Source organism: Mytilus trossulus, chromosome 10, assembly GCF_036588685.1.
Source record: "Mytilus trossulus isolate FHL-02 chromosome 10, PNRI_Mtr1.1.1.hap1, whole genome shotgun sequence".
NCBI lineage: Eukaryota > Metazoa > Mollusca > Bivalvia > Mytilida > Mytilidae > Mytilus > Mytilus trossulus.
Window position 1 is genome coordinate 1,061,644 of NC_086382.1, and position 13,855 is coordinate 1,075,498.

The 13,855-nt window shown below is 30.5% G+C and overlaps 1 protein-coding gene across 1 annotated transcript in view; it reads left to right on the forward strand.

Annotated features, from left to right (window-relative positions):
* Positions 1-210: 210 nt before the first annotated feature.
* Positions 211-13,855, forward strand: part of LOC134686483 (uncharacterized) — a 28,147-nt gene continuing 14,502 nt past the window's right edge. Inside the window, exons 1-4 of the mRNA XM_063546149.1 lie at positions 211-344; positions 518-608; positions 8,349-9,716; positions 11,345-11,881. Coding sequence (XP_063402219.1) covers positions 527-608; positions 8,349-9,716; positions 11,345-11,881 — 1,987 coding nt within the window. The 5' untranslated portion in view covers positions 211-344; positions 518-526. The remainder of the gene's footprint in view (positions 345-517; positions 609-8,348; positions 9,717-11,344; positions 11,882-13,855) is intronic.

The window sequence follows — 13,855 nt, forward strand, 5'->3', positions numbered from 1 at the left end:
TTCGTCAAGATAATTCTCATTTGTGTAAAAAAATATCATTAATGTAAATATGTAGTGCGGTTAATTTTCTTCCGATGCATTTAACAAAAACGACAACATGTTTTTTATTCAAATTCACCACAGTATTAGTATTTTCAAACACATAACTATGCAAATTATTTATCATGTTAATAATTGTTTTACCTTTTAAATAATTAGAGTTGAAAACAACAAGTGGCATGTTGCACACGTTAAAATACAGTCGGGCAGATGGATTTAATAACGAATGCATGTTTTAAGCTGGCTTTCAGTGGAATATATACAGGAAAGGAAGATTGATTTAAGAGAAATAACTGTCAAATCCGGTAAGTATAGAGTGGAAGGTGACATTAAAACGTACACCTCTCTGTCAATATCTAAATTAAAATTTATTGGTCTGAAATCATGACTTATTTGAATATTTATAATTGGTTTTGTCATTTGACTTTTGTCTTTTCAAGAGAGGACCACCTATACATGAGTTTGTTTATTCTTATAGGATTATATCATGCAATTCAGATGGATTAACATAGACTGTGCATTTATCTGCCTGATTATCATTCTTGGAAATTATCACTGTTTTGCGGATGGTAAGATTGAATAATTATCATATTATATTTAAATCTTTAACAAGCTTTTAATTAAATTAGTAGGATCTCTTCATTAATTAACATAGTATTATATTCAAATTGTTAACAAGCTTTAGAAGATTTCTTGATCAAATACTGCTTTAAGAATGCACACTATACATTGATTTTTAACTGCACAGATAATGATATTAAGTAACTTTAAAACACATGCAATATTACTGATGTTATTATTTAAATACCAGGGACATCGAATTTACAGCTTATAAAAGCATTGTCTCATTTTGATTTGAACGCGTTCATTTATAACCAAAAACTAATAAAATCTATGTAAGATGTAAAAATCGGCTATAAAAAGGACAAATGAATTAAAGACTTTATGCAAGTGAAACTGTGTCTGTTTAAGTTTATACCTTTGTTCTTGTAATGGTGTATATTAAAAAAATCATTTTAAAACAATAATTGTTTGTCTTCTCTTTCTGTTTATTTTTTGACGTTGTATTTTTTTTACCTGTGACTGTTTTTTACGTAATTATTTCTTCCTCCGTTTATATTCATGAGTTATCATTTTAAACTTTGGACAGCACGATAAGACAAGGATGTCCTGTTTATCCTACTTTTTTATTGTTATTTGGCGACAAAAAGCTAAACATGAGTATTCATATTTCAATGCTGTTTTTTATATCTTTTAATGTATTTTGATTATTTTCTTTTATTTTCTTTAAATTAATGGATAAAATAATAATCATGCATATTGTCTAGCCCATGCCTGGTAAATAATTTATTTAGGACTTTTTGTAATATGGATTTACGTTTTAATATTTTATAAATCAAATATGAAAATTTGTGTCAAATCGGCGAAAACACATTTGACAGCCAATGCCCCTTTTATGTCCATTCGTTCCTTTTCGGTAATATTTTCGACAGTTTGATTTCGGTTTTTCATCGGGATTCCTAATTGTTCATTTCTTTTGAGTCTGATATTTGTTTATACCCTTTTTACCTACCTATGAGGTAGAAAGTTTCAAACTGACTTTTTTTAAACCAAATTTAAAAAAAAAAAGTATTCCCGTTTGAAAATATATAATTGTCCCAGTAGATGCCATTAAAATAAGTAATGCTTAAAATCAAACAAAAACAACACACATATACAAAATAAACGAACAAAGTTATACAGAATTGCATCATGCAAGCGTATTTCTAATGATACATTTTTTTCTTCACTTGTCATATTTGGTTATTCTACCACAATTTTAACTTTGACTGTTCATTTCAATTATGTATGTAAGTTTAAGTGCGTCACAAAAAAGGATGATCATGCTTAATGACGCCACAAATAGGGTTTGCCTAAATATCTTTTTGAAAAAAAGCATCAGGGAACAAAATACCATCACTGTATCAAGTACTGTATGCCATTTTCTGTTATGTTTTTTTCCATACGTTTTTCTTGATGGTTTAACTGTCTTGTGTGGATTTTACTCGAATTACGCAACGCAATGTAAGACTATTCATTTGTAACTCAGCATTGTTCTTTTTATCAAATTTAACCGAAATAGTTGACTCGTTTTAATCGTTTTAAAATATTGTATGCTAATTTTGCGGTGATGTCATCATTTTTCATCATACACATATATGGCATTGGAATAAGTAATTCAAAAACAACGTAACGGTTATCATTTTTCTTTTTTAAAAATACATTTCGTGATAATAAACATGAATAATTAGACAACATCTCAATACTTTGTTTCTGCTGGATGTATTTATTCGAATAAGCTAAATTTTGCACAATAACATTTATGCTACCAACTTTACTGTACCAAATACGCATTTCGATAATTAATGTCTTTTCCCAAGTCAATAGTTACAATAAATACAAATGGATCTTTAAATTCGTCACAAAGTCACCTTTCCCATAGTGTCAGCGTACTACTACTTCGTGACATTCTTAAGGTGATATAAACATACATATTTGACATGTGTAATTAAAAATATTTTTTGAATGTTAATTTGTATTTTCCTCTGGAGTGACACAAATATAAATAATCAAATAATGTCAAAAGCAGTGAGCGTTAATAAAACGAATCAATATTTTACTGTTTTATTTAAGAATACATATTAGTCAATGGTTAACTTACGATAGTTCTTTTTGTTATCAAAAAATAATTTAAAGATGTTCGCTTGTTATGTTATATAACTTTTGTCAGATTTTCGGATTCCTCTAGTTTTATCCATTTGAATGCTTTGAAAATTTTTGCTTATTGACCCCGATTTTTTTATAAATCTTTTACATATATAATTATAAGCTATCTGTAAAAGTTTATAAAATCCGTGTTATCTTTTAACAGTTTTTGAGCACTTAAACTTATCAATGATAAAGCTATAAAAAATCAAGAGAGACCATTTTCCCGCCTGAATTTCAATGGCTAATATCTCGAAAACAAGCACATTGATCTATGTTTTTATTTTGCTCTTTTGGTTCCTTTAATTGTCCACTATCAATATATACTAGTGTTATGAAAAGCTTGATATTTACAATAGACGTATATCCTTTACTACGAATTCACATAAGATTTGATACGTCGTCATCGACATACCTTGATGTCTCCTTTTGTTTTATGACCTCAGAAGAGTTCAAAAACTGCATTTTTTTCAAATATCAAATTATCGTTTTTTGTATCATTGGGAAATCGCGGAAATTCATTCCAACTTATTTGATAAAAATATTAAAAATAATAATATTTATAATAATTAAGAAAACTAAGATGTTATACATGAAAACCTATTTTGGTTATTAAAAAAGGACATGTTGGTGTATTTAATCATTGAAAATATTATGTCTTTTTATGTCAAGGTAAGGGAGTATGTTTTTAAACTATACCCACTTTAATAAAGTACGGAATCCCACCATGAATTACTGCAAGAGGCTTAATTAATAGATTACTTTAAATTGAATTGTTCAAATACTGAAGTAATTAGCATTTCAATGCTATTCAACTTTTACTTGTTTGACTTTCTTACGTTTTTCATCTGAGCGTCACTGATAAGTCTTATCTTGACGAAACGCGCGTTTGGCGTATCAAATTATAAGCCTGGTACCTTTGATAACTATCTGATTAGATTGCGTTTGTTTTCCTTTTGGTATATTGAACATCTATAGAATTAGGATTCTGATATTTAGATGCGAGACACTTTGAAGCCGAACAAATTTTCGGAAATCATATATTTGGTATCTCATTATCTTCTTTAACTTGTAATTTCAATTAATTCATAAAATAAGTCCATATTACTATTTTCTCAAATAAACAGGGATCCGAGTGTTTTGAATGGAAAGTTTCAAAATCAATAAGAATTAGATTTCAGAACAGGTGAAATACAGTTCAACAGTAACTCTCGAAAACAACCCCCTCACCGTAAGCCTCCAAATATCCCATAAAAGGGACACTAGCTGTCAAATTCATGGTCACCAATTTGACTCAAATTCTCATATTTGATTTATAACAATGTAAAACATTTATCCAAACTATCAAAAGTCTCAAATAAACACTTTACAGAGCATGGGGTAGATAAAATATTGGTTCGTTTCGTGTATTTTAGTCCAGACGCCATCTAATTAACTATCGATTTGACCTCAGATGACCATATATAAGCGAAGTAAACATAAATAAAGATATAAATAGATTGAACCAACACGTGCAATTGGATTTTTATAGGTCTGTTTGATTTTATTTTATAGATTAAAAATAGATGTTCCTCATTGATTCTCAATGTTTCTTAGCGTAATTTGAAAACATTTCACCTTTTTGGCCACAAAAAGCGAATTGTTATTTCACTATTTCACTTTCATTATTGATTGAACAGAAAAAAATAAACTTTAGATTTTTTATATATCTCGTAGCTAGTGTCCCTTAAATAAACAAGAACTTGAACTTGTGTAGAGCTTTAAAGGAATGGTATACAAAAGAATATCCAAACCAATTTAATGTCACCTTGCTTATGGGGCTGAAACCTAAGTTCAGCAAATAAAAAGATTTTACATTCCATAAGTGTAACAGGTGAATGGTCATTCATATAGATTTCTCTGAATAACTTTTTTTAATGAATCGAATCGACATTATCAATATTCATACTTTTGTTAAACATATACTGTGGTTTTAAATTTCAAATTTATTCATTGGCATACTTATTTTGATGTAAGACAATTTCCTATATGCATGATTCGGTTAATATTTTAACCGAACGGTATACTGTCTTGCTTGTACAAGGGAAGGATAATAAGTTCATAAAGTGCATTCTATACCTAAATGCACATTGTAAGGAAATTTTTCCTGTCATTTTATATTTTATGCTGCACTTAATCATTACAGATTATTACATATGAATTAAATATACAATTAGTAGCTAACAAGATATGAATTAGACACATTGTCGGTCAATTGTAATTAATGCTGATATGTATTACATAATATTGACAGTGTCTGACCAAATCTATTCTGAAATGACTTGATATGAGACAGCGCTGTGTATTTAACTTTATCTACACTTGATTATAACACTAAAATGGAATGAAAGGTCGTTATTTATTAATTTTCCAAATCATTACTTTGAAAGGTTTTGTTAACCAATAGATGATATCATTAAGGAAGTTGCATTTTATTTTTCTTGAAGGACCAGAACAATTCTACGATACCTTACTGTTAATGAAGCATATGAAATTATCTTTAAACATTCACCAAAATCGTTGATGTAAATAAAGTCATTTCAATTTTGACACTTTTACAGTATATAAATCCATTGTATGTAAATAACTTTATCCTGATTACATTACAAAGAAAACGAAACTACGTTGTATTTTTCTGATGATAAACAGTTACATTTCTTTAGCATGTTTAGAGAAAGAAGGGGTCATTCTGAGAACAAACAGCGATCAACATCGTTAGTTTCAACTTATACCTTTAACTGCATGACGGTCGACTATGTTATTTTGATGGTATTCACCCTAATTTATATTTATTTCTACATTAACTACTGATATTGATGTTTGATGTGTTTGGACTTTTGATTTTTGATTTTCCTTTTTGAATTTTCCTCGGAGTTCGGTATTTTTGTGTTTTTACTTTATACAGAGTTCGATAAAAGAGAGGGGAAAGATACCAGAGAGGCATTCAAAGTTTCAAACTGACAACGCCATGGCAAACAGACAAACAATAGTACACAATGCACAACATAGAAAACTAAAGACTGAGCACCACGAACGCCGTTCAAACCTAGCAGTGATGGGTGAAAAGTAAAATCACAAAAAATACTGAATTCCATGGGGGAAATTCAATACGGAAAGTCCTTAATCAAATGACAAAATCATACACATCAAACGGATCATAGCTAATCTCAAATTTATCACTAAAGTTTCTAAGTCAAGAATCTGATGGTCAGTAGTTTTCGTTTGTTGATGTGGTTTATAAGTGTTTTTCGTTTTTTGTTTCTTATATAGTTTAGACCTTTGGTTTTCCCGTTAGAATGGTTTTACACTAGTTATAGTTTGGGGCCGTTTATAGCTTGCTGTTCGGTGTGAGTCATCAAGGCTGCGTGTTGAAGGCCGTACTTTGACCTATAATGGTTTACTCTTATAAATTGTGACTTGGATGAAGAGTGATCTTAATGGTACTCATACCTCATTTTCTTATATCTATTGACATTATAGTTTTCTTGTTACCTATTATGGTATTATATATTTCATTGTCGTTTTCAATACAATGAATGTCTTCCGGACTGTTGTTTACATTTTTTGGATCTTTAAACGAATTTATCAGTTCGGGGAATTAAACCTGACTTTGCTGTATAGGCTTTGCTCATTGTTGAAGGCCGCGCGGTTACTTGCAGTTGTTAATTTCTGTGTCATTTGGGCTCTTGTTGAGAGTTGGCGCATTGGCAATTATACCACATCTTCTTTTTTACATTTACATTTGAAGGAAAATGTCTTAAACTCTAACAATTTTAAAGGGAGCAATCTTCTTATTCGAAATTGACTTTATTTGTGTATATCCAGTGTTTACATGATGTTGTTATATATTCTTCAAAAAAAGAATAAATGCAAGGAGAAGATGAAGAACAGAAAATACCAGAAATTCCATTAGTTTGTTAAACACGCCTAAAGCTATTCTATTCCTAGGGTGGTAGTAAATCATGAGTATTGTTTTCAATTATAATGTAAATATAACGGAATGTGATGAGACTCATTAAAGTGAAAGGGTTAGCGCTATAGAACCAGGTTTAATCCACCATTTTCTACATTTAAAAATGCATGTACCAGGTCAGGAATATGACAGTTTTTGTCCGTTATTTTTTATGCGTTTTGTTATTTGATTTTGCCTTGTGATTATGAACTTTCCGAATTGATTTTCCTCTAAGTTCAGTATTTTTGTGATTTTACTTATTACTGGAATGATGATACTCTCAAAACGAGTTAATAAATGACTCTGTTGAATTCTAGTAAAAAATATAAGCAGCACGTCATTGTTATAAATCCTTCCCCCATCCTTGTTAAACATCGGTCCTTACTTATCAATTGTAATATTTGCTTTCCTACGTTGACTTTTGACCCTGATTTTTTTATGTCTCCTTGGAAAATGTTTTTTTTTCTGCGTAATTGTAATGCGTGACATTATTTAATGTAGATACCTTTGAATAGATAATTAGAGGGAAGGGTTATCGGTTTCATAATTTAGGAACTTTTACGTATTATAATTAACAAGGTCACAGATAATGTATTCGTTTTCTTCTGATCAAATCCACATTAACTTAAAACAATAAATTTTAAGGTCAATATCTTATGGAAGTTCAAGTAATAAGGAAGAATTACCAGAAAAAATAACATTATACGTATAAAGGAATTGTATAAACTTAATATTTATTATTTTTTTCTATATTTAAATACGTTTCGTTCGAAGGAACATAAGTTACTTTTGTATAATACTATATAATTTCTGTATATCAAATAAACTCATCATAGATACCAGGAATTTAATTTGATATTTACGCCAGACTCGCGTTTCGTCTACAAAAAACTCATCAGTGACGCTCGAATCCAAAATGTTATAAAATGCAATATAAAGTACGAAGTTGAGAGCATTGAGGAACAAAAGTTCCTAAATATTTTGCCAAATACAGCTAAGGTAATTTATTTCTGAGGTAGAAAAGCCTTAGTTTTTCAAAAATTCAGAGTTTTGTTAACCGTTAATTTATAATTATGAACATATCAATGATAACTCAAGTTAACACAGAAGTGCTGACTACTGGGCTGGTGATACCCTCGGGGGAATAAATCTCCATCAGCAGTGGCATCGACCAAGTGGTTGCAAATAAACTCATCAAAGATACCAGGAATAAAATTTAATCTTTCGTCTTCAAAAGACTCAGCAGCAACTGTCCCATCTATTTCTTACTGTATTCATCTATATGAAAAAAATAAAAAGCTTATTTTATATATATTCGACCACAATGACCATTGTTTTTAATTCAGCATTGCAATATCAAACAATAACATTATTTATAATTGTAAATCAAAGTCTACAGATATATATAATATTGTGAAATAAGTCCTTTGTTGTAATCCAATAGATATAGGAAGATGTGGTGTGAGTGCCAATGAGACAACTATCCATCCAAATAACAATTTAAAAAGTAAACCATTATAGGTTAAAGTACGGCCAGGAATACATATTAATTATTCTAATATCTTTCTTACAGATTCCGGAGAGACAAACAATCAGGTTCAACCCGATAAGATACAAGATGGACAAGAACTAAATGTCAATGCAGATCCAGCAGCAGGTGATGTTCCGTCTATCGAACCAACAGTAGCTGCAGAACATGACAACGAACTCGAACTGAATCCAACTTCACATGATGATTCAGTGTATGTTCCGTCGGGCTCAAATGTAGACAATCCAAATACTGACCAAGTTCAGGGGGACACTGCAACGTTGGATAATGGTAATACAGCCGATGAAAGGGAACATGGTTTCACAGGTGAGGGTTCCAATGCCAATAATGTAAATGCAGATATTGAATCAGGTAATACAATAATCAGAAATTCTAACATTCAGGGTGGTAGCACTAATGAAAATAACGACCAAACTGGTTCACAAACAAGCATCGATAATGTTGATTTATTAACTGGTAGTTCAAATGATGAAAACAACTTCCGGTCAGCAGAACTGATAAAAACAGAGAAATCAAATGACCATGGTTATGAGGCCAACTCAAATGATGTTAAAGGAGATGTATCACTAAAGGATGATTTGAAAGTAGTTGATGGTATCAGTTCAAACAGTGATGTATCTGATAACGCCGCGTCTGATTCCTCAGATGAGGCAGTAGATGGTACCAACCAGGACATTTCAAATGGAAATTCAAACAGTAATGACATTGCTGATAAAAATGAAGATAATTTCTTTAATTGGAAGGAAAACACAGTAAGTGATACAACACACGCGATAGACTCCATGTCTAACACGTTTGAAAACGCTTTTAGCGATGAAGCGTCTGACAGAATGAACGGGAGGATAGAAACATTTCAAGAAAGTGAAGAAAACTTCAAGAATCAAGAACATTCAAACCATAAGACTTTCAATTCATATGATTATGACTCGGATCAAAATTTATTTGCTGTTTACGGAAAATTGCATGTTGATAAAAAGAAGAACAATAATGACAAGCAACTTTCGGAAAATGGTGAAAGTACAGAAGAGCTACAGGATAGTAATATTAATATACATAATTTTGAAGGAGAACATGTTCTAGGAAAGAGCCAGGTCAAGATGTTTTTTAATTGGAGTAAAAAAAATCTCAGCAAAACTAAAAATGATACTGATAACATGTACTGGACGTATGGGAATATTAACTCTAAAATTGTTGATGACGATTCACAAACTAAAAATCCGCTAAGGACTATTTTAAGACAAGATGACTCAGATTCATCCGATAGTAGTGAAAATAATCGGAGAAAGAAGATCAATTATAATATTAAAAGACGTTTAGACAAAAGTAGTGAGGATTCAAGTGACTCCAGTGAAAAATCGAGAAATAAAAAAGTACGACGAAGGAAGACAAGCTGTAAGTTTATTTTCTTCTATATATATACGTTGGTTTTCCCGTTTGAATGGTTTTACACTAGTAATTCTGGGGCCCTTTATATCTTGTTGTTCGGTGTGAGCCAAGGCTCCGTGTTGAAGGCCGTACTTTAACCTATAATGGTTTACTTTTTAAATTGTTATTTGGATGGAGAGTTGTCTCATTGGCACTCACACCACATCTTCCTATATCTAATGAATGCTCATTGTCGGTGATATAAAATTTATTTGTACGAACTTTAGAAACCGGACGTTCGGAAAGCGAGACTCGCCAATCTTTATTGTGTTGCAGATACATTTTTTATTTTCCGACAATGTAAATTTATTGTTTTTAACATGAAATGACATCCAGCACTTGAACGGCATTTGGAACTCAAGTTTAAAAAAAAAGTTGAATACATTTTATATACTCGAATGGCTAAGTATAACCATAAAACAAGAGGTCGTTAAACAATATACTTTCTATTATCAAAATCAAAATCATAAATGTACTGTAATTGAATTATTGTATTCCAGTACACTTATTCGTAGATATTTCGGTTATGCTGCACCTTTACTACGACCTCTTGTTATAATTGTCGCAACACAAAAAAAATTACCGCGACAACCATCTTACTTGAAAATTAAATATAAATGACAAATTCCTGTTAAACAGTTTATCCAAACACTAACACATATTTTAAACATAATATTCCAGAGAACTTATTGCTGCATATATCATATACTTATAATCCAGCTTCACATTCTAACCATATCTTAACCAGATAGTCTAAGAGTAAAAAACTTTAAGTTTTAAATAGATTTTTTTCTGTTCTGTTGTCTTGTGGCAAACTGGTCCATAGTAAGTCACTCAGATAATGTTATTGTACTCTAAATTAGAGACAATAGGGGCTACCGATGTTTGAATCGCACAAAAAATAAGGGAAAAAACAAAATCTGTGTACGTTGCACGAACTCAAAAAGGATCGAGTAGCATTTGTAGACAGGATATGCATCTCCTGCTTTGCAATCGTCGTTGCCGCTATGCAAATTCACACTCTGTCAAATCTCAAAATTTTGTATGTTTTACAACGTTTTTCCAATCTCTGGAACAGACAAGCACAACACATATTCAATACATAAAGTGTAAACCAAAACCTTTCATAAAGAAAATCACATTATTAAACGTATGATATCAATCGGCAAAATGCATATGCAGGGCAATTACATGTTAATGTCATGTTCCTATTTACAGAAAAAAAACCACGGTGTGTTAGATATGTTGCGACAAATCAATCTTAGTACTACCCACCAAGTCGGGGCATTTCTCCCTGAATGATAAATTTCAAGTTAGACACACTCTATTACATATTCTTAAGTATCTTGTTCAACCTCGTTACTGATCGAAACCACGATCTCCCACACTCGAGATGTCAGAGGAGCGGCTAAACTGCGTATCTAAATTATGGATTATAATGCCAATAGAGTACCTGCTGATCGAAACCAGAAAAATGATCGAATAACACCATTTTTAGTATCTGTGATTTTAAAATTATACAGTCATGAAATTTCGAAACTTCATCCCGTTTTCATATTTGTTTTTCAATTACACATGATTTATTATAATTTCAGCTTGCAAAAATATAGATGTCATATTTGTGGTTGACTCTTCAGATGATGTTTCAAAAACTGAGTTCAGATATATCAAACAAACTCTAGTCAGAATTTCAAAAATGCTTCAAGAGTATAGACATTCAAGGATGGGGGTTGTTTCATACGGAACAAGAATTTCAGATGTGATACATTTATCAAATAATGCGTCTGTTATGTCAAGATCAATACAAATGTTAAAAGCCTCTGGGGGATCTAATAAACCATATTTAGGTATACTTGCTGGTCGAGCCTCGTTTTCAGATGAGATATCAGACAGCACAAAAAAGATTATAGTCTTTATTGCAAGTGGTTTGCAACAATACACAAAGCCAACATCACAACAGGCAAAAATGGCGAGGGAGGAGGGGATAAATGTAATGACAATAGGTTTTGGCGATGGAGCGGTGAAACATGATCTCAAAGAAGTAGCATCAAGACGTAGTATGGTTTATACATATGACGGGGCAGCTAAAATTTACGAAAATGCAGAAAAAATACCTTTGTATATTTGTAAAGGTAATGGTCGTTTTGTATTTGTTTTTAGTATATATTTTCAGTTTTCCTGTTTTCGCATGTAAGTTTTATAATAAATTTACAGTTGCGATTTATTAATGGTAAAAGGCAATTGTCTCATTTTGAATATTATTCCTTCTCAAAATCAAAAGACTCGAATTTGAGAAGCCATAAAACAGTTTGTGTTATTTTGATGTGAATATTCAACAGGAGGCTCGATGGTGATCTACTACATATGGACAGTTAAAGTAAACTATATTGAGTAGCTCGTTTTATAAAAGTATTACTGAAAGAGAGACAATTATAATGTTACATCACATATATTAGGTATGTCTGCTGAATTTATTATTTTATAATCATAATATGATTTGCATATTAGGAAAATTGTTCATATGATTGGTCGAGAGGACTTCCGGTAGTTGATCTTCAGCAGGGATGGGGTAATCGTAATCTGTAATCGTAATCGATTGTAATTGATTACATTGTTTCCAGTAATCGACAGTAATCTGTAATCAATCGATGACATTTTCGATTACATGGAATCGTAATTTAATCGATTACAGCAAAAATTATGATGTAATTATCGATTACTTTCGATTACATTTCGAATACTTTAGTAAAATAGTTTGATGAAATATAGCCTATTTTAGATGAAAACATGTATGTATTCATCACTTTGAATTACTGGTATGACTTAAGAGTTTATCAACTGCTTTTATATTTCTATCTATTTTCTCGAGCTGCATTATGACAATGAGATCCCCTAGCATAATTTACTTTATATCTAGCTTTTGAAATAAATGGATTCAAGTGCTTGTCAATAAGTCTTTTATATAAAAATGTGAAAAAGTTAAGTTCTGAACTTCGTTAATAGTAAACTTGTTTGTGGTAAAATTCATAACAGCATAAATTTCAATAAGATTTAAGATTAGAATAGATAAACATCTGATTTCTTATTATGTAATGATATACATGTATTAAAAAAAAAAAAGATAGTACACACAATCCTTTAAACAATGAACCAATGCCAAATTTAAAGCATTGAAATTCTTTTCAGCAAAAGATACATGTATCTCTCTTTGACACTATAAATATATACTGTTTACAATATCAGAGAATAAAACAAATCTTAACAAACTTCTTGTCTTTACTAATTAGATTATCATAGTCTTCTTATCACCATCTAAGACAAAAACTTTGTCTTTATTTCAATTATTGTTTGTTTAATTAAGGAGATTAACATTATTTTGCCCCAGGTTATATATTGTACTCCATTGGCAGTTGTATAACCTATAACTAGAGTGGCTATCTAACAAAAGGATTAAATCATGTTTGTCATTATAATTATACATTTTGATCTTTAAAATTTGCTCAACTAATTAATAATTCGACTTTTTTATATTTTCTTCAGAGAAAACTTCCAACATTGTAAATAACTATGCTAAAATATACATGATTTTAATGAATAAAAACAAAAAAGCAATCTTAAGTCAGTACGAAAGCAAAATTATTGAAAAAAACCTTAAACATATAGATAAATATAAGTGACTGATGGAATGCTATGCCATCACTAATTCATAATTAGGAAAGTCAAAATTTCAAGATTTTTTTTAATAGTTCTGATCCTCAGTGAGATTCCATCGAGATAACAACTGTCAATTTAAAATTTGGAAACAAATTAAATGCTGTTGTGGTTTTTTTTTTTTTGGTAAAGCTCTAAATTTCCACTATACAAACGTTGATCTACACAATTGTGTTCAACTTACTAATTTTTTTTAAATTGTTAAGCATGTAATTGACAGTAATCGAAAAGTAAAGTAATTACTTTGGATAAAGTAATAGATTGTAATCGATTACATACAAAAATCTGAGTAATTGATTATTAATCGATCGCATAAAATACCTTCATGTAATCGATTATTAATCGATTACATTTGTCAGTAATAGTGCACATCCCTGATCTTGACGTTAGTTTTT